This window comes from Penicillium psychrofluorescens (genome assembly GCF_964197705.1).
Source record: "Penicillium psychrofluorescens genome assembly, chromosome: 3".
Classification (NCBI taxonomy): Eukaryota; Fungi; Ascomycota; class Eurotiomycetes; order Eurotiales; family Aspergillaceae; genus Penicillium; species Penicillium psychrofluorescens.
Genome location: NC_133441.1, coordinates 516,540 through 543,993, shown reverse-complemented (window position 1 = coordinate 543,993; position 27,454 = coordinate 516,540). Strand labels below are relative to the sequence as shown.

The 27,454-nt window shown below is 52.8% G+C and overlaps 9 protein-coding genes across 9 annotated transcripts; 5 read left to right on the top strand and 4 right to left on the bottom strand.

Annotated features, from left to right (window-relative positions):
- Nucleotides 1–1,049: 1,049 nt before the first annotated feature.
- On the bottom strand, nucleotides 1,050–2,776 carry PFLUO_LOCUS4328 (uncharacterized protein; the record flags this gene model as incomplete). Its single annotated transcript, XM_073781668.1, has 2 exons — nucleotides 1,050–2,361; nucleotides 2,415–2,776. 2 exons carry the CDS (start codon nucleotides 2,774–2,776, stop codon nucleotides 1,050–1,052), a joined length of 1,674 nt encoding a protein of 557 aa, XP_073638399.1.
- A 401-nt stretch (nucleotides 2,777–3,177) lies between these two features.
- Nucleotides 3,178–5,167, bottom strand: PFLUO_LOCUS4327 (uncharacterized protein; the record flags this gene model as incomplete). The annotated part of the gene is made up of 4 exons (XM_073781665.1): nucleotides 3,178–3,919; nucleotides 3,971–4,086; nucleotides 4,136–4,452; nucleotides 4,507–5,167. 4 exons carry the CDS (start codon nucleotides 5,165–5,167, stop codon nucleotides 3,178–3,180), a joined length of 1,836 nt encoding a protein of 611 aa, XP_073638398.1.
- Nucleotides 5,168–7,779: 2,612 nt separating this feature from the next.
- PFLUO_LOCUS4326 (uncharacterized protein) lies at nucleotides 7,780–9,873 on the top strand (the record flags this gene model as incomplete). The annotated part of the gene is made up of 5 exons (XM_073781664.1): nucleotides 7,780–7,827; nucleotides 7,885–8,122; nucleotides 8,175–8,365; nucleotides 8,420–8,531; nucleotides 8,588–9,873. 5 exons carry the CDS (start codon nucleotides 7,780–7,782, stop codon nucleotides 9,871–9,873), a joined length of 1,875 nt encoding a protein of 624 aa, XP_073638397.1.
- An 831-nt stretch (nucleotides 9,874–10,704) lies between these two features.
- Nucleotides 10,705–13,106, top strand: PFLUO_LOCUS4325 (uncharacterized protein; the record flags this gene model as incomplete). Its single annotated transcript, XM_073781663.1, has 6 exons — nucleotides 10,705–10,707; nucleotides 10,899–10,994; nucleotides 11,050–11,121; nucleotides 11,172–11,273; nucleotides 11,325–11,600; nucleotides 11,655–13,106. 6 exons carry the CDS (start codon nucleotides 10,705–10,707, stop codon nucleotides 13,104–13,106), a joined length of 2,001 nt encoding a protein of 666 aa, XP_073638396.1.
- Nucleotides 13,107–13,632: 526 nt separating this feature from the next.
- On the bottom strand, nucleotides 13,633–14,552 carry PFLUO_LOCUS4324 (40S ribosomal protein S11-B; the record flags this gene model as incomplete). Its single annotated transcript, XM_073781662.1, has 3 exons — nucleotides 13,633–13,701; nucleotides 13,854–14,092; nucleotides 14,378–14,552. 3 exons carry the CDS (start codon nucleotides 14,550–14,552, stop codon nucleotides 13,633–13,635), a joined length of 483 nt encoding a protein of 160 aa, XP_073638395.1.
- Nucleotides 14,553–14,842: 290 nt separating this feature from the next.
- PFLUO_LOCUS4323 (uncharacterized protein) lies at nucleotides 14,843–19,493 on the top strand (the record flags this gene model as incomplete). The annotated part of the gene is made up of 5 exons (XM_073781661.1): nucleotides 14,843–15,064; nucleotides 15,124–15,487; nucleotides 15,542–18,000; nucleotides 18,055–18,676; nucleotides 18,730–19,493. The coding sequence occupies 5 exons, from the start codon at nucleotides 14,843–14,845 to the stop codon at nucleotides 19,491–19,493; spliced, it is 4,431 nt and encodes a 1,476-aa protein (XP_073638394.1).
- Nucleotides 19,494–19,991: 498 nt separating this feature from the next.
- Nucleotides 19,992–22,828, bottom strand: PFLUO_LOCUS4322 (uncharacterized protein; the record flags this gene model as incomplete). The annotated part of the gene is made up of 4 exons (XM_073781660.1): nucleotides 19,992–21,839; nucleotides 21,889–22,385; nucleotides 22,439–22,716; nucleotides 22,767–22,828. The coding sequence occupies 4 exons, from the start codon at nucleotides 22,826–22,828 to the stop codon at nucleotides 19,992–19,994; spliced, it is 2,685 nt and encodes an 894-aa protein (XP_073638393.1).
- Nucleotides 22,829–23,854: 1,026 nt separating this feature from the next.
- PFLUO_LOCUS4321 (uncharacterized protein) lies at nucleotides 23,855–24,895 on the top strand (the record flags this gene model as incomplete). Its single annotated transcript, XM_073781659.1, has 2 exons — nucleotides 23,855–23,964; nucleotides 24,022–24,895. 2 exons carry the CDS (start codon nucleotides 23,855–23,857, stop codon nucleotides 24,893–24,895), a joined length of 984 nt encoding a protein of 327 aa, XP_073638392.1.
- A 742-nt stretch (nucleotides 24,896–25,637) lies between these two features.
- PFLUO_LOCUS4320 (uncharacterized protein) lies at nucleotides 25,638–27,077 on the top strand (the record flags this gene model as incomplete). Its single annotated transcript, XM_073781658.1, has 2 exons — nucleotides 25,638–25,905; nucleotides 26,491–27,077. 2 exons carry the CDS (start codon nucleotides 25,638–25,640, stop codon nucleotides 27,075–27,077), a joined length of 855 nt encoding a protein of 284 aa, XP_073638391.1.
- Nucleotides 27,078–27,454: the final 377 nt, after the last annotated feature.

Here is a 27,454-nt window from a genome sequence, read left to right as displayed (position 1 = left end):
TCAGTTCAAAGGTCGGGTGAGAACAAGTCCGACATAAGGATGTAGAAGTAAACAAAAGCAAGAAGGTAGGAATCCGCCACGAAACAGAAATCTCCACAGAAAAACGAGCAGGAAGGAGCTTTTAAATAAATGTTATTGATCCCTTAAGGGACCAGGGCACAGGCGGAGCTTCTTATATCCCTCCAATCTCCCAGCATTGTCTGATGAACAAAGTGGGGACGATGATAATCACGGGTGAAACCCGGCGTTTTCTCGGACTCAGGAGACAAAGTGCCAAGATCAAGGTTTCTGCAACTTCGGCAGTACTTAAGTCAAAGCTTATAGGGGCGCTAGAGCTAGCAGCAAAATACCGCAGGAACGGAGAACTACTGTACTTGAAACATGGACATCTTTTTCGAGGCTCAATTCGTCAATATCAATGCTTCATTAAAGAATATAGATCAGACACGCGCTTTTTGGGCCTATTAAGAGCCGTGAGAGAGCGTGGGAAGGGAGACACAGTCTGCTGGATGAAAAGGAAACGGGTGAGATGGAGCAACTGGTGGGTCGGAAGCTAGAAGATATGGAAATTAGAATTCTGCAGTGGGACCGGATGAGTATACTTTGGTCTTTCGCCAACAACTGAAGGAACAGAGCAAAAGGAAAATGAGAGAGAGAAAGTTCAAGCAGATGAAGCCCCGAATGTCGAGACAACGGGACGAAGGAGGATGAGATTGAAGCCGGTGTTGACAGGGCCGAACCCTCCGGGATTTGGAGGACGGATGCCACAAGTGATAAGCTGGCCACTATCCACTTGTCTCGCTAGCTGCGAACAAACAAAACCGACGATCGAGCCACTTTGCATAAGATAACACTGGCTATAGCCTGAACAAATGAACCCGAGTGAGCACGTAATGCGCTTCAAGTTTTGCGTCCCGTAAGGAGATTTTCGTCTTCCATAGCAGGTCCGAGTAGTCAATAACGCACACTTTCTATTATTTGGTTCCAAAGTATCAGTATTACATCGCCCTCTTCTGCTTATTGCCTCTAATACTATACACATTCTCACTCTAAGCATACTGCACCGCGGTATATCCAGCAGACTCGGCAGAATAGCCAAAATGCTGAAAGACTCCTAGAACATCTCTCCGGTTCATCGACGCAGCCAGAGACAAGGCAGAAGCCCCCTGTCGAGTCTTCATGCGAGGATCAGCCCTGTAAGCCAATAACAGCCTAACCATATCCACATAGCCCATCTCAACAGCATCATAAAGTGGCTGTCTACCTTCACCATTCAAACTTTTGCTAACATTTGCCCCGTTATCCAATAGGAGTTGCGCCAATGCCACACGCCCGTTCTTCACGGCGTTTCCCAGTGCCGTGGATCCATCAACATCCATCAGGTCAATTCCAGCACCGCAAGCCAGCAGCACCTGCACGATATCCTCACAGCCTGCCTCCACCGCCTTGGAGAGCGGTTTTTGTCCGCCGCGGTTCACTTGTGCTCCATTCTCTAGCAGCAACTGGACAAGCTCTCCATGGCCGATGGCAGCAGCTCTTCCGAGCGCAGTCGGTTGGCCGAAAGAGAAATGGTTCATGTCAGCGTCCCAGTTTATGAGCAGGCGGACAATCTCCTCGTAGCCGCATGATGCTGCCATTTGCAATGGTGTGCATCCGTTTTCATGCACGGCTTCGACGTCGGCGCCTTTCTCGAGACACTGTTTCACTTGCGGGAAATTGCCCCAGGAGATGTGGTAGAAGAAATCGTGTTGGCCGTGCCGGATTTGGTAGAATAGTTTGCGTGCCTCACTGGGTTTCTTGCCTGAAGGATTGTACCTGGATTGTTGCATGGTTTGCTTTTGTGCCTCGCTGAAAGTTGCCACTCGTACCGGGAAGTTGTCTTTTGGGCGCGTGTTTCTCATTGCATGTGGGTCGGATTGCGCCTTCATCCGCATGGGAAAACTGGGCTTGGGCCGCACTTGTTTGTCTGAATACTCTACACTAGCTTGTGAGGCCAATAGTGCCGGGAATTTGTCGGTGGATACGACTTTCTTGTTGAAATGGCCGTCGCTGGAGAAAATTGAGAAGGAGGCATGTCGTTGGTTCGAGGCGCGCTTTGCACCGCGAGGACTAGGAGCCCTTTTCTGCTGCGGAAAAGCACTTCGCAACTTTGCCACAATAAACATGCGGTCTTCATTGATTAGTGCAGGGCTGATTCCGGCAACCGTCGCCAGTTCCTGTTGCAGTAGATTCCATTCTGGACCATCATTGGAGGAGGAATGGCCACTCAGGGCATTAACAACAATCTTCGAATCTCGCATGCCGGTTTGGATCTCATCTATGAACGCTTGTAACTTGCAGTCGAGATTTTCTTGCGAGAACCTAAGCGCAGATTAGCAATTGACCTTTAGAAAGCAGACTACCCAGACACCTACTTCATCAGATCAGTGTTCAATGATGTGAGATCAATAATACAAGCGGATAGTCTCGCTTCCAAATCCGAGATTTGGCTCTCATCGGAACTTTCCTTGGATTGTTGCAAATCCAGCAACACCTGACGACAGGCCTCCAATGTCTTGCTGATTTCCGTAACCTGGGCACTATTCCGGGGAAGATGCGGAATGTGCGTCTCAGTTGTGCTCAGTACCGAAAGGAAAAGCCCAAGCTCACTCCGGACCTGCTTGAGGAGTCCCAATGACCTCGCGGCGGCGAGATAGATCGACTCTGCCAGTGAGTGGATTGCAGCAAGTTGATCGGCGGTTGGGGCGGCATCCTCATGATCTGATGTGGCCGCCATGGGTGGGTTGGAATTGGGTGTGTGGTTAGGGATTTTGACATGCGCGAAGCTTTTGTATTGTCTGCATCGTGTGCTTTCTTTAGACCCAAGGTCTGGGGGGCTAGGCTACCGCAGCAGATAGGGGCGATGTTTTTCCATAACTTCCGCCCCAGGCATTCGTCCATCTTGGCAATAATGGGGGCGGAAACAGAGACTGCTAGTGTATAGCAAAATATTGTAAAAAAAAGAAGTGGCCGCGTAAGAAGAGAATGTATACAGGACTTGGTTCTTCAAGTTGATTTCGTTAGAATAAAGTCGTGAATCATTAACTGTAACCATGCTATATACAGGACTTCGGTAATATGCCTTTATATGCCCAAGCCCAAAGAGACTCCCCAAAAAATCTATGAGAGAGAAGAAAATTATAACTCTGTCGGCGTGTGCTGCCGTTGCACCTCTTCCCAAATCTGGCGTAACATGGGCAGGTGAATACGGTCGACGTAGAAAAAGCCCAGGAGAATAGGTCGGGCTTCCTGCCATGTGATGATCCCCTGGAGACGAGAAGCCGCAGCTAGCTCGCTGACGAAAAAGGTGCGCTCTGTCGGTAGATATGAGCTGCAGGCAGCACCGATGAATAGCATCCAGAACAGCAGATCTGGACAGAGACCAAAGAGGCCTGTCGGGATGGCCTCGGCGAGGGCGAGGCGTAGGGCGATGATAGGTTTTGGCAGGAGAGGAGCGAGAGCAGGATAGAAGTTCCAGATGGCGGAGTTGTGGAAGAGTAAGCAGGTGAGGCGCGTGCAGCCCTCGATCGAGTTGTCGCCTTTTACCTGGCCTGAGGCCGTGTAGCGGTCCGCGTGTAGGGCATATTCAACATGCAGCACCTCATTGTTGAAGTAGTCTTCGGTCTCTTCGCTGATATCTTTATGTCCCGTGCTGCCTTTGATCCACTCAGCGTACCAGCTGAGTTCGACGAGGTCATAGATGGTTTCAATCAATTTCTCGTTAAAAATGCCGGGTACCTTCGTCAGCGGTACTAAACGCGTAGCCAGTTGGACAATATCGTCGTTAAGTGGAGTAAGAGATAACCCTTCTGGGCGGGTGCCGCGGATAAAAGGGAAGATGGGCTTCGCATGCGCCATACAAGCGACACGGATATCGGTCCTGTACAAAGAGTCAGCTAATTGTGTCTTGCTGGCAAGGAAAACAACCGACCATGAAATCTGAAAGCGGATATCTGAAGGTACATCGGCAAAATTTTCGCGTAATGCGATCATTTGCCGCAACCCGGCTAGATGGATTTTGAGGTAATCGGGATTGCCGGACGCGATCTAGATCTGTGAGTATAATTTCCAATCAAACCAAAAGCATAAAACTCACCTCAATTGTTAGCAAGGTGGAAACTGCGGCAATCAGTTCATCGCTGGAGGCCTTGGTCGGATCAGATAAACCTTCGTTGACCAGGCGGATCGTCTCGCCGCGATGATGGAGCGTATCCAGCACAAGCGGGGTGCGTGGTTTACTGGGGTCGGTGAGAGGAAACTCGCCTCGTTGCATGGCCGCATTCGAGGTCACCATACAAATTGAGGCGTGCAGAATTGCCGGGTCCTTTTGGATCAAGCCGGCCCAATGCGCCTGCAATTTTGGCTTATATCGAGTTTGTAATGGATGCGCTTCTTGGGTGAGATCCCAGAGGACTATCCAGGGTGTTAGCGTGTCAGATACGCCTCAGTTTGGAGGGGGTAAGATACAGGTTTGTACATGGCGCATCATCCGATCTGTGAGCTGGGTATGTCCAGTATTAAATGGATCTCTAGCGCCTTGCCCCAAGTAGGTCCATATGGACGACGGGGCGGGTTCATCGTATTCATCGTCATCCCAGCTCGACGATGACGGGTAGGTGGTAGAAGAAGCGTATGTTGTAGTTCCCGCGGGGATGAGCTCCTGATGTTGACCCGAGTATTCAATCGCAGCCGGGCTTCTACCATTATTAAGCGAGGCCGATGCGGGCGGGAGCTGAGGACCGACCGTCAACGCCGTCGCGGGAGGTTGAAAGGCAAGGTGCTTCCAGGTCTTGGTCTTGTATCGTTTCGTGTTCTCGAGTCTCTTCTTGCGGTTGTGCTCCGACATCACATGCGAGCGAATGCGCTTCAGAGTCTCGTCCTTGGTCCCCTGGGCTGCGGACTGTGGATCAGAGTTGACCCAGAATAGAGTCGACTTGCCCGACGCATTGTTGTTCTTGCGGGCCTTGCGAACCTTGGACGGCGCATTGCGGGCGGAGGGCTGCGGTGTTGGGGCTGCCGTTGGATCCTTCATAAGAGGGTCGGCGGCAGCGGTGGTCTCTGCGGGAGGCGCCCGGGACAGCACCGGTAAGGAATGTTCGGGACCAGTGAAGGCGTCCTTGGCGTCCATGGCGGCGAGCTTGATAGGACCAGCGGAGGCATTGAAGAGAGAGAACAAAAGGAAAAAAAGGAAGAACGTCTTTTTGAACCGGGGGACCGGCGGGGTAGAAATGCGGTAGTAACTAAATGCGGCTGAAGAGAATCGTTTTTCCTCAATCCACGCCAATCAGGACTTGCGACATTGAGTTCACTTCGTTCACTAATTGCCAGGCCGGGCGCGGTTCAACGCTTGTCGGCGAAGATTCCGGTCGTCTCTCGGCCCAGGTGGATAAGGACAATCGTTGATCAACTATTATTATTGGTGCCGGTAGTGCTCTAGGCTTTGCCCGATCTGACTCGGACAGCCCTGGAGGCCCGTTCGCATTTTGCCCCGGGCCGCCCTGCGCTTTTCTCCTGATTTCTACGTTTCTGCCATGATTTCTGCAGGGACAAAAGGCCGATCTCTCGCTGACGGGGCTGTGCGTCTGGGCTGACAGTCGTATTAATCGGGCGCAGCATTTCTACATACTGGAAAATCTGACCGCGTTCCCTACTCGATCCTCGGCTTCGTCCGCGTGGTGGACCCAGAGGAGTCCAGTGGCGTTCGTTAAGGCGCCGGACCCGTACCAGCTGCCAAAATGACCTATCTATCTTTGTACAAGGCTCTGAGGAAGGGTTAAATGGCTAAAGGGCCACAGAATATTGAGTGCTCAACAGTGAAAAAAGTACCGTGTACGGTATGTAGTGCCGTATAAAGGATCAGCATGCGCTAAAAAAAAAAGCACATGAATCATGAAACAATCTAACTGGGGGCCTCTGGCCCTTGCATAAGTATTTCGAACTCTTCGCGAATCTGCGAAGAACGCGACTGTCCAACCGTTGGAGGGCTCGCCGAAAACTAAGCATATCGGATCGTCAGACAGGAATACCATCCCGGTCGACTCATGCGCCCTGTCGCAATACGAGCCGAGGGGATCGCCGGGAGTAGCGGTGCAACCCGACCGCGTCACCCCATCACTGCCTACCCTTTTTAACCACCAACGACGCCATAGTTACTCTCTCTAGTCCGTCGTGGAGCAGCGCCTACACCGTCTCGCGTACGAGAAATGGTAAATCTTCTGCTCGCGAAGCCTGGCGAGACGCCAGTTCAGATCGTCAGCGCGAAATGGAACTATAAGTTTGCCCAACCTCAACGAGGACTTGCAGCACGTTTCTCGTGAAGATATGACTATCAACATGCAAAATGCTAGAATCCGAAGGCGATCCGTGAGTAGTTCAACGGCGCTCAAAGGACGACTATGTAGTATAGGATCCACCACGACGATAGATAGAACTTTGACAAGACAGTCTCCGTGATGGGCCTCAAGAGACCACAAAAGCCTTGACATAAGCGACACAAGCGGAATAATACGGTCGGCGATCGCCTTTACGGCCTGGAAATCGCGAGTGGCTGACTGTAATCGAGTCAATCAGCTCATTCGGCTTAGAGCTACCGCCTTCCGCTATGCATACATAACCTTCGAAGGCAAAAACTTAATTCAATGATGGTTCGACTCGCACTTCGAAGTTAATCAGAACGGCTCGCCGACAGACGAAATTGGATTTCGTTCGTTCCAGAACTCTCTTTCCGTCAACTTCTAGGCGTCGGAGAGGAAGGTATCAAGTTTCTCTACTTATTTAACCTCTAATGAGTTCGACAGTATCTCCAATGGACTCAGGCAATACAGCCAACTCTTGAGCCTTATTTCTGCTGGGATGGACGCGATGAGAAGTGCCGTCGCAAGTTGATGTAATCAAGTTGTCAATGGCTGGGTACATAATGACATGCACGCATCGACTTGTGTATCCAATATATATATGACACCCAAATTAGCCTTAATCTAACATTTATTGCCAAATCATCCGAGCTGTCTCAGACGCAGTATGGCTTTGCCGCCAACTACACCGGAGACACGACCAAGTCGATCGTCCAATCCTATGCCAACAATGGGAATCTGCCTCCTGGAAACCAATCTTTCTATTTACCCCTCTGCGACCTGGACTGTTTGAATCAAACTTATAATATCCCCGGAAATAGCTTTGGAGCGTTGGTTTTGAAGATTGGTTGTAGTCAGATTTTGCCTAGAAGTGATTAAAGGAGGCTGGAAAGTCACGACAATATGCTCATTGCCATGCCGCGGTCGATACCATGTATAGGATAGGATGTAGTTAGGGCTGAGTGCAGCACGAGATGCCCGGACCGGAGCTAGACCCGATTGGGCGATGGATGACTGAGACGTCTCCCTCACTCTCTCTTGCGATCCCCCCCCAGCACCCTTTGTTATTCGGGCTATCCTTATCCTCCATCGCTATATTACTCACTTTACACCTTTACAGGGTATCCCCTAGCTCTTAATTGCCAGTCCGGCTCTTCCGAGCGTCCTTTTCCCTCTTCTCTCGAACAGCAACGTATCCCAGACAGCCAGCATGCTTCAATGAGCCACTTCCTGCGCGACACAGGCAATGATCGTGGAAGATCCGTTACAATAACTCGACGGTTGTGATCCTTGAAGCAATCTTTTGCGACGCTTATATTTCCTCGACTGCCCCGGCTTCCCTTTCATTCGACGGCAATTGGGCATCGACCTGCACGCTTAGGAGGCAATGTCCCACAAGTTTGAGAAGTCGGTAAAAGGGGCCACCAAGCTCAAGGTTGGTTGAACGGGCATTTAAATTGGCATCTCGGTCGCTCACATCCTAGCTACACAGCTTGCGGCCCCCAAATCCAAATATATCGAGCACATCCTCCTCGCGACCAAAACAGGCGATGCAGGGGTGGCGGAAGTGTTTCGGATTCTGCAGCTGCGGCTTCGGGACCCTGCATGGACCATTGTGTTCAAAGCACTCATTGTCGTCCATTTTATGATCCGCGAAGGCGCAGAAGATTCGGCGCTGGGGTTCCTGGCGGAGAATCCGAAGAAGATTGCGCCCAGCAATTTCTCTGAAGGTTAGTCCAACCTACGCTCGGTCCATGTAGTGGATTCACTGACACCTTTCAGCGCAAGCACAGGGGCATAACATCCGGCGTTATGGCGAGTATCTCATTGTGCGCGCCAAAGCATTCGAAGCGACGAAGGCCGACCACGTACGAAGCGGACCAGGGCGACTAAAGCGATTGAGCGTGGACAAAGGTCTTCTACGGGAGACGGAAGTTGTACAGAAGCAGATTCGTGCTCTGTTGCGCTGTGATGTCAGTTTATTTTCCTGAGTCGGAATGCATTCCGCGACTAACCCCCCCATGCAGCTGTTGTCGGATGAGCCCGAGAACGAGATCAGCCTGACTGCCTTTCGCCTCCTCACCCTCGACCTTCTCACTCTGTACTCGGTGATGAATGAGGGCACAATCAATGTCTTGGGTAGGTCCCCTGTCGCCATGTTGGTCGCGCTCCGTTTCTGATCCTGAGCCCTTTAGAACACTATTTCGAAATGTCGCGGCCGGATAGTATCCGCGCCTTGGCTATCTACAAAACGTTCACCAAGCAGACCGAGGAAGTGGTGCAGTTTCTTGGGGTCGCGAGGCATTTCCAGTCGGCCACTCGTTTGGAGATTCCCAAACTCAAGCACGCCTCCACTGACTTGGCTCGCCTCCTCGAAGATGATCTCAATGATCCCGACTTTGATCTTCGTCGTCGGGAATACCTCGCTGCGAAAAAGGGCGGCCATCCACCACCACCGCCCTCCATCGGCACCACGGCCGCTAGCGCCCCTTCGGCTGACCCCAAGCCCGTGTCCAGCGCGCCCCCGCAGCAAAAGCCCCCTCCTGCGGACTTGATGGATTTTTTCGAATCCATCGAACAGAACCAACAACCGATGGGGCAACAAGCCCCAGTGCAGCAACCCGGGATGCAGTACCAGCAAACGGGCTTCCAACAACAACCACAGCAAGGGTTCTACCCTCAGCAGACCGGGTTCCCGCAGCAATATCAGCAGCCTCAGCAGACTGGGTATCAGCAGCCTCAGCAGACTGGATACCAGCAACCTCAGCAGACTGGATATGGGCAATCCAACCCGTTTGGAGGATCCTATGCGCCGCAGAACCCCAACAATCCCTTTGGGCAGCAACAGGCGCAACAGCCGCTTCAAGCAACCCCCACGGGTGCAGGATTCGGGGGATACACACCGCAGCCACAGACATACGACTACCAGTCGCCACTCGCCCCGATCCCGCAGAGCGGTGTTGTCTCGTACGCTCAGCAGGAACAGCCACCGCCACCGGCCGTACCGAGACCGCAGCAGGGAACACCGACAAACCCATTCCGGCAATCCATGCTACCCCAGTCCTCCACAGGATCTCCGACACCCGCGACTCCGCTCTCCCGTCAAAATACGAATCCTTTCGCTCGGCGCCTATCTATGGCAACGCCGCAGTTCAGCCAAGGGTCGTCTGAGCCGTACTCCCCGCAGTCCGCTCAATCGCAGCCACCACCACTGCCAACACAGGCCCTTCAACCGCAGCGAACAGGCACCAACCCCTTTGCACGAAGCTCTTCAGTCCCGCCTTCGCAACAGCAACCACAGCAGCAGGGCCTGCAGCCGCTGCAGCCAAATCCCACGGGGAGCACGAATCCCTTCCGCCAGAGCCAGTTCATCAACCAACAAACGGGCCGAGGCTGGCAATCCTCCGGACAAACCGGGACAATGAGCGGACTGGAACAGATGGACACCGTCCCGATCTTCCCTAGGCCAGGCATGACGTAGCAGAAGTCCTAGGAAATCCTTAAATTCTTATCTTGGTTTATTCTTTCCTAGCGACTCATAACATGCCTGATATATTTCGTTTTCGTTTTGGTTTTTTTCCCTTGTACTTCTATGCATTCTGGCGACTCCTGGCGTGTAAATTGTTTTTACTGCATCTTCCCGGGCAGCTCGCAGAGCAAGTTTTATTTCAAGACAGAAACTCATAAAGCCGTTAAACTACTATGTTACCTACAACGACTGTAGATAGTTTCCAACCGCCTACCCCGGTCATCATCGTATTTTCCTAATCGGGTACACTCGTTCTCCATACATACATACATCCAACCTCTGAGAGTACTTGAAAACAGAAATCCACACTATCCGCTTTAAAGCCCGCCGGAATCTGAGTGCAATCCTTTTTATCCCCGCGTGTTAAGACTGCTTCTACGTTCGACGGGAGTTGACTGAGGGTTCTTCAGTGACTATAGTGGGCTCAGTTGTTGGGTTTACAGTGTCCAAAAGCTTTTAACAATGCTTGATCCAATTGAATGCGACAAGGTAGAGTATAACAGAATAATAGATCATTCATTCATTCACTATTACGATCAATAGGATGGTTCAGCGGTTGTTGTTCTTATGGGATACCTGCGATATGCTCTTGTTCTTATTCTTCCCTTTCCTGAATGGGACATACAGCCGCAACATTCACTTTCACTGCCTCCGAGTACTTTCCAATCCAGACTCCCCTTCTTCTATCTGTTCTTCTTCTTCTCCCAACCTCTCTGCTTCCATCTCCTCGATCACATCTTCTACTTTCTATCTTACCACCCTGTATCATCTCATCCTCCAATCATGGTAAGTCTATACACCTCCTCCCTCAGAACCACTGCTCTAATATGATATGCAACAGCGCCGAACTCGAGCTCAGAGGAGTCCATCTCCTTCTCCCTCCCCTCCTCCCCCCTCGCCTCCTCCCATGACTTGGAGTTTGGTATATTTATACGCCCCTTCCCTTGAAAGTCTAACTCTAATGTGATATGCAATAGCGAGCCAAAACAATCAACTGGAAGAAGAACCCGATGGTGGAGATAATTCCTTCCTCTCCTCCCGTTGTGTCATCTCCTGCTGTGGGAAACAACTGGGTAAGTTTATCGAACTCTTCCCTTGAATGCTTTGGTCTAACATGATACACAAAAGGCAAAGCTTCAGCCATCTAGGAAGACGGACTCTGTCGCACATCCTGCTCTTCCTAGTCCTCAGATTACACCAGTAAGTCCTCAGCTCCTTCGAAGACTTCACTTTAATGCGATATGCGACAGCCCAAGAGTCAGCCTACAAAGCCAGTGGGCCTCGCTCAAAAGACGCCCGTGGATTCTGCTAAGAAGAAACACTCTGTTCCTGCTCCCATCAACGTCGCTTCGGTAAATCCACCAGCTCCTTTGAAAGCCACGCTCTAATGTGATTTGCAATAGAAACGAAAACGACCTGAGCCAGAGCCTGAAATCTCTGATGATAGTATCTCTCCGCTGACGCCTGAGTCGGTGATTGCGAAGAGGCTGCACCTTTACTCCGAGGATCCCAGCTCTTCTCAGATCAAACTCACAAGCGACAACCAGACTGGCACCGTTGCTTCTCTGCACAAAGGGGTCTGTGTTTGTTACTGGTGCTTCGTGGACGGCGAAAACGAGAAGAAAAAGGAGGCCGAAATCTCAGAGCAAAATGAGCCCGGAGACAACACCGAAGCAAGTGTACACTTTTCGTTCGGAAGCCCGAAGTGAGCCTTAACTTACTATTTGCTTTAGGTCCGCTCTGCCGACACTAGCAACGAAAAACTTCCAGGAGCGTGCACAGATCTTCCACCTCTGTTGTATCGTTGGTTCAACGCTCATTCGCAGGGAGTCAACTTGGAAGTCCGCTTCGTCTCCGGGTTGTTTGAGAATGTGTTTCCTGAGATCTACGGACCCGGCGATATCCCGGAAGAGCAGTTCAACGCTTGCATCAAGCGACACATCACCAAGGCAAAGGTCAAGTCACCTTTCATTTCGACCTTTGCAACTTTGCTCGGCCCAATTCACCGCGCCCTACGCGCCGGCGCCGACGCAGTCGTGTCCATTATTGATTCCTCGAAACTAGACACTGCGGCATTCTCGGCAAAATCGATCGTTATTAACTCTGGGATTCAGTTCAAACGATACAAGGGCTATAGCGAGTTCCTGATTTGGGGATATGTGCCTAAAGAGGCGATCGTCACCACGTTCAAAGTGAGCGATCTGGAGACAATTGCTTCTACCCACTGTCAAATTGGCCAGCTTCTTCAGCTATCGAAGATACGCAAGGAGGACAACATTCGGCCTTCTCTGCGCGCCATCCTAGCGAAGTCGTTTCCGAGTCTCGAGGCTGGACAGATCGTCGGAAAGCTTCTAGAGTGCCTTCAAATCCCCGATGCCTACCGTACCGATGTGGCTCTGACACTTGCCAAGTCGTGGAAATGGCGCCTGGAAGAACCAAAGGCACACTTTCTTCGCGGCGTGGACAGCGTTAGCCCCAACCTGCCTGATACTAGCATCGGTATGGATGAGTATTCCTCTAATAGCGACGCAGATTTCATTGATGATCGGGATGAAGAGTCTCACATGGCGTCCGACAAGGAGTTCCTACCCAACGAGTCTGAGGCTGAATTTGATACAGCTGATTCAAGTTCCGATTCAGACAAGGAAGAGACGACTCGGCGCAAGCGGGCGCAAAGCCCGGCCACTCCAGCCTGTGATACGGCCACCGAATGCACGTTCTCTGTTCATGATGATGATGACGACGATGATGTTTCAACCCATGGCTCAGTGCTTCTCAACAAAGCCCTTGAAGAGGAGTTGCTTGGCAGTGGAGAAGGTGATGACGGCTCAGCACTTCTCGACGACGCCTTGGAGCAACTGTTTTTTGGCACGGGGGAAGTTGAAGATGGGTTCTTCAACTACCACAAAAACAATGAGTACGAACATGAGTCGGCGGAGATGCCAATGCCCGCTGGTGCTCGGGCGAATCTTGCAACTATTGCAGCTGTTGCCGAAAAGACACGAATCAGGTCCGTGCTGTGTTCTTCTTTCAATGATGACAACGATTCTGTGCGTGTTGAGCGTTCCAAGTCCTCGTCACCCGAGTCCGTTGTTGACACTCCGTGCCCTCCAGAGCGTCCCCTGACAGGGTCCTTGTTTATGGAGCGCTATCACATGAATTCCGGGTGGGAGAGAATCGAGTAGTTCTCAGCTGTGGACAGTGCTGTGGACAGTGTGTCGGTGCAGGTTTGAGCTTGATTGGAAGTGATTGATATGGATGATCAGATCTACGAGACTTTTGTACGCTATTTGAGATGAGTGTTCCTGGCGATGAACTGGAGGATTGCGTGTGATTTGCTGCGGTTTCTCATGCGCTTGACTGGGATGGGTTGATTGGAGGAAAGACGTCAGCCACAAACAGTCATGTACGATCTACGAGTGGCCTGTTCAGACAGAAATGGAAAGCTGTGGTTGTCCCCGACTGTGCGCGTCGAGAAAGAAAAAGATGACCAGGAAACTGTTCTACGGCGTCAAGTGCAGGAAGATCGAAGAAATGTTTTGTTTTAAGTGCGGATACACATTTTCTTCAGCAAGGTATCAAGGACATGGAAACTCGTGAAAATATCCCGACCCTCGCTCCAAGAAAATTCCTTTACATCCAGTTCATGCCGCTTCTTTCGCCATGTTGTTCCCCTTCCGAGTACCCAATCTTCTCCTCCGTTGGAGACGCTTAGAACTTGCTGAACGACTTGACGGCCTTGCCGGTGCGGGGCAGGACGCGCAGAGTGTTGAAACGGACCTGTGAGAAATCAAGTTAGCGATCAGTAATCATCAAAAGGGCGTGCGTATCGAGGTAGTATCGCTGGCGGGGTCCATGCTCCGGAGAACACGGGTAGCCGAGCCTTGCGACACCACCAAGAGAGACCCAGGACCGAATATCATTCCACATACAGTCTTGCTCAGGGGACGGCACTGGCCGACAGTAACCCAGTCACCCTCCTCGACACGGAAAGCGGGCGAGACGTGAGCAGCCAGGTTCTTGTGGCGCTTCTCGTAACGGTTGTACTTGGGGACGTAGTGGAGGTATTCGCGGCGGATGATGATGGTGCGGTGCATCTTGGTTGAGACGACACGGCCAGTCAAGATACGGCCACGGATGGAGACCTGACCGGTGAAGGGGCACTTCTTGTCTGTTGGGGTTATTAGCGATGTGTCCAAAAATTTTCACGGCTCGGCAGATCTTGAGACACAGTCGGGTTTTTCGAAGTTCAAGGAGGATAAAAGTCGCAGAAACACAATGACAGTATGACAGTCGCAGAATTCCAGCACAGAATATCGTTGTCGAATATTGCTGCCCTCAAATCCTGCGTCGTGGGCCTGGCCCCCCTGTGTTCCACAACCCATCCTCCATCCTCGAAAAAAGACCGACTGCGCAAATTCTTGCCACCTGAAAAGTCGCTGGATCTCGTGCATACCGATGTAGTGGCCCTCAATGGCGGTCTTGGGGGTACGGAAGCCCAGACCGACCTCCTTATACCACCGCCGAACCTGGCCAGCCTTCTTGCTCTTGGCCTTGGTCTTCGAGTTCAGGAAGATGTGAGGCTGCTTCTGGAAAGCGCGCTCCGACTGGACGGTCAACTCGGTCGCCATGGTTGCGGGTTGTCGACTTGGGGGGGAGGGAAGGCGAAGTCGAGATGGGATGGGATTGAAGAGTCGATGGAGAAAAGATTCCATGTGTGTCGTTGACTGTGCGGACACTAGTCCCATTTGGGGCTAGGGCTAGGGCTGCCCGATTCTTTGTTTACATCACGTGACTAGCTGGCCCGGTCGCGATGGATCGACAATGAAGACCAACAACAACAACGACGGAGTGCATACACCTTTCACCAGTTCGGCCTGCTTCGGGGACCTGCCCAGGCCTGAACCTGTTATTGTCCGCCATGTCTTCCCGAACAGATTCGGCTGCGCGCGTGCGCTCTCGCCGCTCCATCGCCCATGTACCGCGATCCAGGATGACGTCTCTTGATAAGGAAAATGCGACAGCAGACATCGGCGCGGGGCTCAACTCCAAACAAGCAGTGAAGGACAAGAAATCTCGCAGTAAGAGTCTCGGACCTGGTGGGCTGGATGCGCTGCAGAATTCAAATGGCAATCGTCGCAAGGTAAACCATACTCTCCGCATCAATCCAAGGAAACAAGATTGACTCGACCGCTGTTCTAGTCCACGGCCGCCTTTCCACTCAAGTCGATTCTGAAGCCCACGGTTCCCGTGGCCGTAAGAAACATCCCGTCTTTTGAGGAAACACGCAACAAGCGGACTCCAGCTCGCAGTGTCCCGCAAAGCCATGATGGCACCGCGGATGGTAATGACCGAGGGAAGGAGGGTTTACTGATCGACTTTGAAACAACACCGCAACCCTCGGGGACAACAAATGCGAACACGACCAATCCTTTCGACACCTTCAACGCGACGTCTGCCATTCGCGACGAAATGGCCGCCACCAAAGAGCGTGACGATAAAGAGCGCCAGGAGCGCGAAAAACAGAGCATGCTGGAGAAGCGGGAAGCGCGACGCAAGTCGCTTGGTATGTATCGTGCTGGCTCTTGAGAAATAATAGCGCTGACTTGGATTCATTCAGCCAATCGCCGAGTGTCGTTTGCTCCGGAGGCAACCTTGCACACTTGGAATGTGAACGAGATCCTCGAAGATTCGACATCTTCATCTACCTCAAACTCAACCAGGCGAGCCTCCTCTCTCACCAACTCTTCAAACCAACCACTGCCATCCGCTCCAGCGGCCGAAGCTCCCTCCTCGCCAGCGGAGTCGGAATTTGGTTTCTCTCCCGTTCGCCAACAGGATCTGCAGCAGATAGCCTCTGGCACCCGTGAAGCCTCTCATAATATGTCGTCCAGCCCTTTTAGCGGCAGTTCTGTTTCTGGAAGCGAGGATACCGGTGCACAGAGCATGGCTGGAGAGGACGAGGTGGATGACCGGTCCTCCGGATCTGAGGATGGATTCGAGGCCGACAGCACTGCTATGAGTATGGAGGATATGACCGACACATCCTCGCACTCTAGCTCCAGTGCCAGACTCAACGAAGCGCTGCAACAGGCAGCTCGAGAAGCTGGGACCCGCGCCGTTGACGAAGACGGCGGCGAGATGTCCATGGAAATTGCGGACCAGGAAATCACTGGCGCATTCCAGCCGTGGATCAAAAAGGGCCAGCGGCAGAGCTTTGACTGGGAAGACATCAGCGCTCGGCATGATCAAGAGAATGTGGACCCATCCAAGGCTGCTCCTCTGCAAACCCTCCCAGAATCCGATGACACCGATGAAGACGAAGATCTCAGTATGGACGTGACAAACGCTGTGGGACGCATCCTTGACCAGTCTGCTGGACGTCGTAAGAGCGTGGTCCGTCGCAAGTCGTCTGGCGAACAATCCAACTATGATGACCAAACTATGGAGATGACCAATGTGGTTGGAGGTATTGCGCCACCAACTACTTTCAACAATGCCAATGAGGATGAGGATATGACCATGGAATTCACCGGAGTGGTTGGCGGAGTCCTGAGTCAAAATGCTCAGAACAACACCCCAAAGTCGGACCACATGCACACGGATGTGGGATCCGACGACGACATGGACATGGAGATGACCGGTGCGATTGGTGGTATTCTTCCGTCGGGAATGGAAACCAGTGATAAAGCGCAGGCGAAGAGATTCATGGAGCTTGAGGCCGAGTCTGGGCAATTGAATAGCTCACCATTTCAGGAGAATGTCAACCAATCTCCTGCCAAGTCTCCTGCCAAATCACCGCTAAATTTCCAGGTGGCCGCCGTTGCTTCTGAGAATGGAAGTCCCAGCTTGGCTAGTGTGAGGTCCAGACCTTCACGACGCAGCTCTGCCCTCGGAGCGTCGAGCACTCCTGTGTCGGCAAGCCGACCACAGTCGCCAGCCAAGAAGCCATCGACTCCTTCGAAACAGACAACTCCCCGGGTGAAGCCAACTACTCCTAGCAAGACTCCTCCGTCAGCCAATGTTACTTTCAGGAGCGCCTCGCCAAAGAAACTCTTTAAGCCGGAGATTGCGCAATCTTCCGACAAACGCAGGTCTTTGCGGCAGAGCATCTTTGGACAGAACGCAGCTACCGGTCAGTCAACACCGCTCGTCGTATTGCAACCTCGTGAGCGCCGCCGCTCTTCCGGTCTTGGTATCGACAAAGAGGGTCTTGGATCACCTCGCGTGGCTGCCATGCTTGATAAACGACTGTCGCTTGGGGAAAGCACCCCACAGTTTGTTCCCCAGGACAGAGCGCGTGGTGATGTGCGTTTTGAAGACCCGCTGAAACTCCAAGAGGAGGAGGACCGTGCTCGTGAAGAAGAGGAGCTTCGGGAAGATGGCCATATCCGTTCGTCGCAGTCTGGGGAAAAGGATACAACTACAAATTTGAAGGACATGATCTCAAGCCTCAGCCCTAAGAAGACCAGAGTTGGTAACCGAAAGAGTCTCCACGTCGGCGCCGCTCGCGGAGTCCTCGGAAAGAGGCCAGTCGAGCTCGACTCGGACGAGGAAGCGGAGCCCTCTCCCAAGCGACTCCGAGGCCATGATGTCAGTCCGGTTAAGGGAGTTCGGTTGCCACCACACACCTCCAAGGATGAAACAGCTCGTCGGTCGATGGGTTCGCCTCTTCGCAGAGCTACAAGCTTTTCGCCCCTCAAGGGCAATGCTACTCCTACGCAAGAGCCACGACAGGCCTCCAAAACCTCCACGACTCCTCTGAAGAAGGAAGTCGACTCCCTGCACATGGCTTCTGATCCCCAGCAACCAGAGCAGGAAGAAGATACCCCAGCCGAGAATGTTGACAGCGAATATGAACCGATTGAGCTGCAAGACTTCCTGAACATGACCAATATCCATTTCATGGAACTCACCACGACAAAGAGAAGACACACCATTGCGCCCAGCAGCGCTACCAAGAGGCTGAGCAGGAACAGGCGTTCTGGGGAGGAGGTCCCCAAGCCGAGCACCGTTACCTTTGATGATTGTGTCGCAGCTGGATTCTGTACAGTTCCTATGCTTGAGCTGTACCAGCACGTAAGTTCTGTTCCTTTCCGTCATGTTGCATTCATTACTTAAATCCCATTCTAGTCATGCCGGGAGTTGAAGTCCTACATCTCAGAGGGTCGCCAGGTGATTAGGTCCATTGAGGCCGAGACCTGCAGTGAAAACCCTCCCCTATTCCGCGAGTATGTCACAGCTCCGCCAGACATCAGGGTCATTATGGACAACCAATTCCGAAACGTCAAGACCCATGCCCGGCTGCTCAGCAAGGCTACTTGGTACGAATGGCGGATGAAGCTCCTCGAGGGGCTAAAGGAGGGGCTCAACCGACACGTAGAAGAGATGAAAGCCGACGACGCTCTGTTGACGAAACACGAGAGGCTTCTCAACAGCACCGTGCCTCCGTTAGTAGAGAAACATGGCTCTCTGGAGCAGGATGCTGCCAATCTCCAACTACTTGTTGACGAGATGGAAAATTGTGACCAGGATGAGCTGCGTGGTGCGCGGGAAAAGCTTTCTGGCGTGGAAGCTGAAATCGAGACCAAGAAGATGGAGCTACAACAATTGCAGGAAGAACTGAAGGAGAAGACTATCAAGATTGAGGCCGGGGCGGAAGTGCGCGCCGAGTACCTGGCTCAGATTCAGGAGGCAGAGCGTGTGAAGGAGGAGTGTCGTGGGTGGAGTGCGCGGGAGATCAGCGCGCTGAAAGGTGGGCTTGTCTCCAAAAGTTTGGCCAGATCCAGTACTAATCTCTCACAATAGCGTCCGTCCAACGAATCGAGCGCCAAACCGGCTGGTCAATCGTTTCAGCGTCTGCCCCATCCGACTCGTCAACGGGACCGCTGCTGTGCATGTCATACCGCGACCAGCTGCAACTGAAGTTCCACCCGCAAGCATTCGCCGTCAAGAACGCCACGCAAACCAATCTCCCTCTCGAGCTGACCTCCAAGAGCAAGAAAATCTCCCCCATCGCCTCCTTAGTCCTACAATCCCTCCAACACCACCTCTCAACCATCCAACAATCCCGGATCTCCCCGAAACAGCTCATCCGCTTCATCACCGACGCATGGAACCGCATGCTCGGCCTCGAAAACGAAGCCCGCATGCTCGAATTCTGCGGCGTCACGCGCCTGACCCTCTCCGGGCCCGATGAGAAGTTCCTCTCCCTCCGCGCGCGCTGCACTCTTCTAGGCACTGCCTCGTCATCCACACCGGGTCGCAAGGGCTCCGCTGCAAAATCCACTGCTGTCGCGAAGAGAATCGACGTCGACTTTAGCGTGCGCACGCGTATTCAAAGCGAGAACAGTAATGCCTCGCCTATCGGCTCTCTGGACTTCGACGTCGATGTGCTCGCAACGAAGGTCTATGGCTTTGGCTCAGGAAATAAGTCCGGCCTCGCTAATGCAGACATGAAGACTATTCTCGGCAAGGGGCTGGCGAAGCAGAATGATAGTGAAGATGATGCTCAGCTTGGGAATGGGGTGTGGTGCAAAGCTGTGCGGGTGCTCGAAGGCTCAGTGTTTTGATATTTGATTCCCTGGGACATGTTAATTTTTTTTGATTCTTTATTTCACGGCGCGGCATGAATGAGGTTTGATATGGAGTGGATAGGAATCGGCTGGGCAAGGAGTTTTCTTTTCCACGGGACGAGCGAGGATTTTTTCGGTGTGTTTAATGGTTATTCGTGTCTATTTGAGCCTTTTCTATGAACTGATCCATATGATGACATTGCACTCAGCACTTCTTGTGTTCCTCCTTCAGGCGTAGAGACGGAACTAGTAACTTGCTGTAGTACAGCCCAATGCCTAATCCAGTTGAACTTGTTCGTTCCAAATGCAATCTATTCATATTTACCATAATGCTATTCCTATCCCATCGTAAATATCCAGATCCTTTCATCAAGCACGCCTAGTAAGTGAGTATCTGTCCTATTCCAGAACTTTTCCTCAAAAAAAAAAAAATGACAGATTAAGACTGGAGACGATGTTCAGTCGTAGCAGCACATCATCCAGCATTATAGTTATTTAAAACAGCCCCAAAAACCCCGGAGTCCACTCCTGCTCCTCTTCCTGACGCTGCTGCCCCTGCTCCAAGTCCGGGCTCTGATCCTGGTCCTCCTGTGACGTCGCCCCAAACGCATAGCGCATGTACTCAATTCCAAAGCTGTCATCATCACCAAAATTATGTCTCGCGCCACTGCCAGAACCAGCACCGGGATCAGCCGGCGGCCCGCCAGTCAGAAATGATTCGGCGTTGAGAATTGGCATAGACGATGACGATGCAGCTTGGTCGTGTTGCTGATGTTGTGGGTAATGGTTGTAATAAAGGTCGGGCCGGGTCTGGTTCGGCCCTGCTGCTGGTTCCGGTCCCGCTGGGAAATCGTATTCTGCGGGAAAGAGACCCGCCCAGAAATTGTTTCCGAATTCCCAGTCCGCCGTTAAGGGAATTTGCCAGAATTCGGGAATCGCGGAGCCAGTGGTGGTCGTTCCGGCGCTGCTGTTGTGCGAGAAGGGGGATTGCATGTTTTCCATCTCCAGTGGGGATGGGGTTTGGCCCATTTGTTGCCAGGTTGGTATGGTGGTTCCTGTAGGAAGGTTACCGTGGTCGAGGGTAGTGGTGGTTGGATTTGCATGGCCGGTCGGGGCTTGGGAGGTATCATCCGGGCTCATCGGCACGAGGTATCCGCTCGAATTAACCGGTGGTAGACCCTCGACAGGTTCGGGGATGCTTATACCTGGCATGTATGATCCTGTGGTAGTTGATGTAGATGCCATTTTGGGCATTCCTTGTTGATGGACGGCCGCAGTCCCCGGAGTCGTCGTGGATGTGTGTGTTGTCGTGGAGCGATGCCGTGCTCGAGATTTTTGTCGCTTGTTTCCCAAGGCGCGACGCTCTTTGTCCTTGCTTTCTATATCGCGGGCTATTCTCTCGTCTTTCTCGACGACCATCCGGGCGATGCGCTCGAGGTTGGCGCTCATGCGGGTCATGAATCCGGCGTAGTTGCTTGGTCCATCGCCGGGGATGAGAGTGGCAAAGAATGTGGCGGCCATGTTCAGGGACTGGAGATCTTCTCGGGTGTGTGGGTTGTCGTGGTCGCGGATGGTATTCGAGAAGATTGTCGCTACTGCCAGAAACACATAGTAGAGCAGAGACCAGATCCATGCGATGTCCCCCCATGGCATGTTGTTCACCAGCTTGAGCGTATCCCGTGCAGCCTGGACACAGATAACAGCAGATGAAGATGCCTGTGCACTCAACGTCTGCTTCTTACCAGACGCATCGGGGAGGCGACTCGAATATGCGTAGTTCATCAGAAGAGGTATGCGATGGATCATGATCAGAGCATTGTAGTAGACGAACTGCAGACCAACAGACGCAAACCCATACAGGAATTCATTGTCAGTGACTTTTTGTTTCGGCTCGTTGAGAAGCGGATGCTGGCGCCGCCATTCCTCGAGTTCGATGTGCAATTCCATGACAGTGCGATACACTTCCTTGGGCGATCTTTGAAGCGCTTTGGTGGAGTAGAGCCGACTGTAAATGCGGCTCTTGATGATCGTCAGATGGCACAGCTGCCGGAAAAATGGAATATTGTTGGACACCAAGGGGGCTTCGCTGCCGATTGCATCTGCGGGCAGAGCGACGTCAAAGTCGTCCAGGTGCTGCGATGGCGCGGTTCCGGATCGTAGACAGGTGCTTTGGTCAAGGATGTATGCGATCCAAAAAACTCGCTTTCGTTGCTCCTGCTCTGCTGGGGGCAGTTCGGGTCGTGGAAAATCACGATGGAGCCCCATCCGCTGACACGAGCGCATGGCAGCAGTTACTATGGGCAGAGCAGATTGCGTGCCGGAATTGCCTCGCAGGAAGAAAGCCTGGAATCGGTGTCAGCGCATATTTCCAATCAACCCCCATCATGCTTACCATTCCTAACAGGGCCTGGACACTGAGAAGATCGGTCCGCCGAAGGGTCAGCTCTGTAAAGACTGAGATGGCATTCTTGAAGTACATCCAGGCCCTTTCACGGTCCTTTTCCGGCTTCAGGCTATTCGAGAGCCGATACTCGTATGCCAGAGATAAGATGATGTTAATACTTGCCCACCGCGCGGCATCGTCGCATGTCTGTTGTGTATACTGCCATTCCACAATGCGCATGAAGGTTTCCTCGTGGTAGATCGGAAACAGCCGGTTCGCCGTGCGAAAGAAGTCTTTCATCAGGGAAAACACCTCTGACCTCGACGGTAGAGGCTTGAAGACTTTCGAGGCAAAGAGGTCATGGTATACATCTGCTCGCCAGTTGTTCCATGGAGTGTCTCGAACAGAATCAGAGAACAGGACCTTCAGGAAGCTGACGTCTCCGGTCTTGCGTTTTATCCAATCGATCCCTTGTGGTGATAAGATCGAGAGGGAAGACGCGCGTCCTGTTTTGGAGATGAGTCGATTGTTATATATGCCGCAAGGGAAAGAATCTTACCAAAATATCGCGAGTCATCTCGACCGTCAAACTTGAGGGCATGTCCTAGGACTCCAGTGCCTGGAGATGGTTTACCGATCACTGTAGTAGCACCGGTACTTTTAGGAGACTCTTCGGGCTGCGTGGCCTCAGCCTCTGAATCTTCATCTGCCGGCTCATCATCATCGTCATCAGACAACTCCTCCTCGCTCATGGCCTTTTCATCCCAGATGCCGGCCGTCTTCAATAGAGACTCTAGTCTCCCTAGACGATCCTTCAAAGAACGAACATATTGTTTTCTACCAGCATTCAGAAAAGAACCGTCAGAGGATCGGTCGGAGGCACTTACCGTTTCAGACCAGCACGTTTCTCCTTCCTCGAGGGGAAAATACACTTGGTGCTCCTCCGCATGCATTGAAGACAGACCGGATTTGACCCATCCACTTCACACCTAGTCTTCTTCCGATAACACATCTCACAAGCCTATCAAAAATGGTCAGCCTCTGTTCCCGGACAAGGTTCAAGGCATCAGCCATGCCTTCGGGCTGCGTCTCGTGGCCGCCACATTCTCAGCCGTGCCTTCCTTTGCACTCCGGCTCGCATCCTCATCCATTTCCTCAGGAGCAGCCGCATCCACAGCAGCCAGCGGTGGCGTGGAATTGGGCATCGTCAGCCACTGCGATTATAGCGCGGACGTCCCGCCGCTCAGGACGTTCATGCCAAGCCTTTTTGGTGTCTATTTTTCCCCTTAGGACGAAGATCGCATCGCGGCCATCCGACCAATAAAACAGATTTTAAGTTAATTTAGTCTCGAAGTAATTCAAAATACTCTGCAGGGTCTGATGGGATTTCGAATTTTTGCACGCCAAGTTCTAGGCGATTAATAATGACGCGACGTTAGTTAAGTCGCGGGGGTCGGAAGTATCGGCACGGCCGGCTTCCGTTCATTATTAGTGGTACTTGAGAATGACTTGTTCGCAGGCATATAGAAGCCGGGGACATATGTTCCTTCATGTACCCCTAGGAGCCTTTTCACGGATGCACCTAACAGAATCATCCAGCACAAGCGATTTAAGCTTTTGAATATCCAACCGATCTCGTGCTTGAGGTGAAATAATTATGCATCTTGGGGGCCAGCAAACATAATCTTGTGCGGTTCGATCCTGGATATACATCCAGACGTACATTCCTACTAGAGCCACATGGTGGCCAACCCAACTAAGCAGAAAAAGGAAACTAGTGACTCGGGTAAATAATGCATTCAAGGCACGGACATTGCCAAGTGACGACTAGATAAGCTTAATCGAGCATGAAGCCTTTTAGCCAGAAACACTCAGGCCAGGAGGAGATGACAAATGCACCCCGCAGGGCGAGACGGATATCAGAGCCGACAGACATTCAGAACTGACTAACTACCAGTAAAACACCACCGGCATCATGCGCACTACTACTGTTGGGATCCTCTCGATAGGAGATATGGGGCTGGGGATTGCCAAACTGTTGAAAGCTCATGGCTACCGTGTAGTGACCGTCGGAGCGGGGAGAAGGTAAGGAAGGGGAGGTAGTTCATCAGGGCATGCGAGACGGTGCTGACGAGCACGCAGTGAAAACACACTCGCGCGTATTCGCTTAGCGGCCATCGAGACCCTCCCGTCTGACCAAGAGCTCGTCGTGCAAGCGGACTATATCTTCTCTATCGTGCCGCCGCGGGACGCACTGGCGACGGGACGACGCATAGCGGAGGCATGCAGGTTACCGGATACGGGAGCCCTCCGAGCCGCCGTCGAGGACAGTGGTCCGCTCTACTTCCTTGAACTCAATGCGACATCCCCGCGATTGGCGGAGGAGATCGCGACGCTGTTTCGCGACGACTCCGCCGCGTCAGTGCCGTGCCACTGTCTGGACGGCGGGATCATTGGGGGCCCGCCGGCGCAGAAGAACACCCCGGACGGGGCGTGGACGAAACCCAGCGTCGTACTTTCGGGCGCCACGGCGGAGTCCTTGCCCGCCACGTTTGCGGGCCTGGCCGACGTGCTGAACATGAAGATCGTCTCGCCGCGGATTGGCGGGGCGTCGACGCTGAAACTCAGTTTCGCCAGCCTAACCAAGGGCCTGACGGCGCTGTCTATCTTGTCGTTCTCCACTGCCCAGCAGGCAGATTGTCTGCCGGAGTTACTCGAGCATCTCGATCAGTATTCGCCGAGGACAGCCGCGCTGGCCCGCAATGGAGTGATCGGCATGAGCCCCAAAGCCTATCGCTGGGTGGACGAAATGAGCGGAATCGGGGAAGCGTTCGATACGGACGGCCATTGGGGCGGAACGGGGGCCCGGGTGTATGGGGCCTTTGCAGAGATCTATCGGGCCATTGCGGAGGAGACGGTCCTCGGCGAGGAACGTGTGGAACATCGCACACGAGGCACGACCGTTGAAGATGCCGCCCAGATCATTGCCCGAATGTTGGAACCACGTATGTCATAGGGTTGCTCTGATCGGCGCGGGCGGTTTTGGGGATGGTAATAAACCGCCAAGCTTTGGTACTTTACGAGTAAGAAATCCGCGTCATCAGCGGTGGAGACGGGCCCGAAGGGTGTGATTGTGGGCAAGGCGGAGTCTTGACACCAGTAATCGCCAGTAATCCAGACAGACCGAGAACATCCCCCCTTTTCCATCATTGTCTTCTGCTCTGTACATCAATCCGGGGAATCTTCTGGCCAGACGATTCCATTTTTCTTTTTCTCGCACGACCTTTTCTTCCCTTTAAATCGCACCCCGTCGCTTTGGATTAGGGCTCCTCCCCAGAGCGGTGAAGCGATCCCCCTGGCCGCACCCGCGGGCGAACCACAGCCCCCGATCACGACATTTCTCCATCTCATCAGATCATCGACTAGCCTCACTTTCCCAGGCGATCTGTGTCTCTCTACACACCACACGGTCGCTCTCCCCTTTTTTTTCCCACTCTTTCCTGCGTACGTGGCGTTGTTCCCGCGGTATGCGACCGGCAATGGAATAATCCTCTGTCTCTGTCGTGCTCGTTCAATCAATCAATCATCTTCTCGGGGGGAAAGTACCTCCCCTCCTCCTCCCGTCTCATCTGGGGTCGGGTCCTTGTCGCCTCCCCCCTCCCACTCTTAACCCTAAACTGGCATCGAAGGGCCGAGGGCCTTTTTTTTTTTCCCTTTTCTTCTCCCTCTCGTTCTCTCTCTCCCTTTTTCCTCCAACCATGCCCGAGGAACAACAACCTCAGGTCCCTCGTCTGCCTGGCCCGGCCTTCGATAAGATCGAGAATTTCAACTTCTTGCTCTCACGGCACGATCCCGCGGCCAAGACTCGGCACTATTCGTTTGATGCTGACACCGGGCTGGTCCCGTTTGCCAACGTCAATATGGATTACGACCAGACGGAGGGCATGGGCGGACTTTCCGTCAGCTCGTACGATAGCATAGAGGACGAGCGCACTTCGCTAGATCTCCGCGGATATCCCTATCATGGTATGTTGAAGCTTTTTTTATCTTGTCATTGTTGCCAGAGATGGCAGTTCTTGCGCCATCGGCATGCTTGGTGGCTCGTTTGGCGACACATCGCAAGACGCTCAGACAGAAAGCTGCAGCATGATTGCATCTGTCGAGAGACCAGCTTGTGATTTTTTGCATTTTCTTTGTTTTCCAATCCCATTCCACCTGTATCATCCGGTTAAGCCAGGGGGTTTCAATTCCCCCCCGGTCCGTGAAAACGTGGCTGTTTTTTTCTGGGAACCCCCCTCCAAAAAATTGCCACGAGCCTCTCGCACGGAGATTTTCATTTCTGCTCTCTGTGGGAAGATGAGATCACCGGCCCTGCTCAATAGTGAGCACGCCATCGCGCATCAAAATGACAACCGAGGACAGGCAGCCACGACTGCAGAACCCTGGCTTAACCGGCCCTCTTATGCTATGCCCCCCTCATCCTTCCCCAGAAGAACCCTTTTTTTTCCCTCCTTCGAGATGGTTGCGTGCTCTGCGCTTCCCTCGATGGGACTTCCCCTACTTCTTCCGCTGCATCACAGAGCCTTGAGCCAGTGCTTACTTTCCCCCTAGGCGCCACTGGAGACAAGTCCATCAACTACTCCATTCCCGATCATATGATGCCCTACTCGGCTCATTCGATCTACCCGCCCGTGCCGTTCGCGCCGGACGAGCTGGGCCATGCCACGGGGGCTCTGACGCCCTCGGATGTGTCATCGTCCATCTCGCCGCCCAACGGCCAGATGAGCAACGCCAAGTACTCCACATCCATCCCCGGTGACCGCATCGCCGCCGCCCTCAATCAGGAGGAGCATGGCCGCGTCGCCGCCGAGGAGGACCGTCGTCGTCGCAACACCGCCGCATCGGCCCGCTTCCGCATGAAGAAGAAGCAGCGCGAGCAGGTTCTCGAGCGCACCGTCCGTGAGACTACAGAGAAGAACGCTTCCCTGGAGGCTCGCGTGGCCCAGCTCGAGATGGAGAATCGCTGGCTGAAGAATCTCCTGACCGAAAAACATGAGGCTACTTCCACCCGCACTATGCCTCCACCACCTAGTGACGGCACTGCCCTGAAGCAGAAAGCCTCGAGTTCCAGTGGCTCCAGCGGCTCCGGTCAAAAACACATCCAACCTAAAAAGAAGGGCGTGGGCACTGATGAGTAATGTGCAAAGACAAAGTTTTGTTGGATTTGGTGTTTTGCTTGCTATGCCTGTATCATCTCTGTTGTTGCTGTTATTTACCCTGGGTGTATGCCTCGAGCAACTCTCAAAGATTATTTTTGTTTTTGGTTTACATGCGGGTTCTGTCCTGTCCAGTTTCGACTGTGCTCTCTCTCTACCTTACCTCATCCTCAGAGATGGCTGACGATGTCACGACCTTTCCAATTCTGCTCGGACCCTGGATATTCTCCCGACCGTGGCTTTTTCTTTGCTCTGGACGGTCTCGGTCTCGGTCTGTGCCTTTTTTTTGCTGAACTTTGGGATTTCTTGGCTATTGGGTTGCTTTTGGCTTCTTTTTCTACTCTCTACCTCCCGAAACC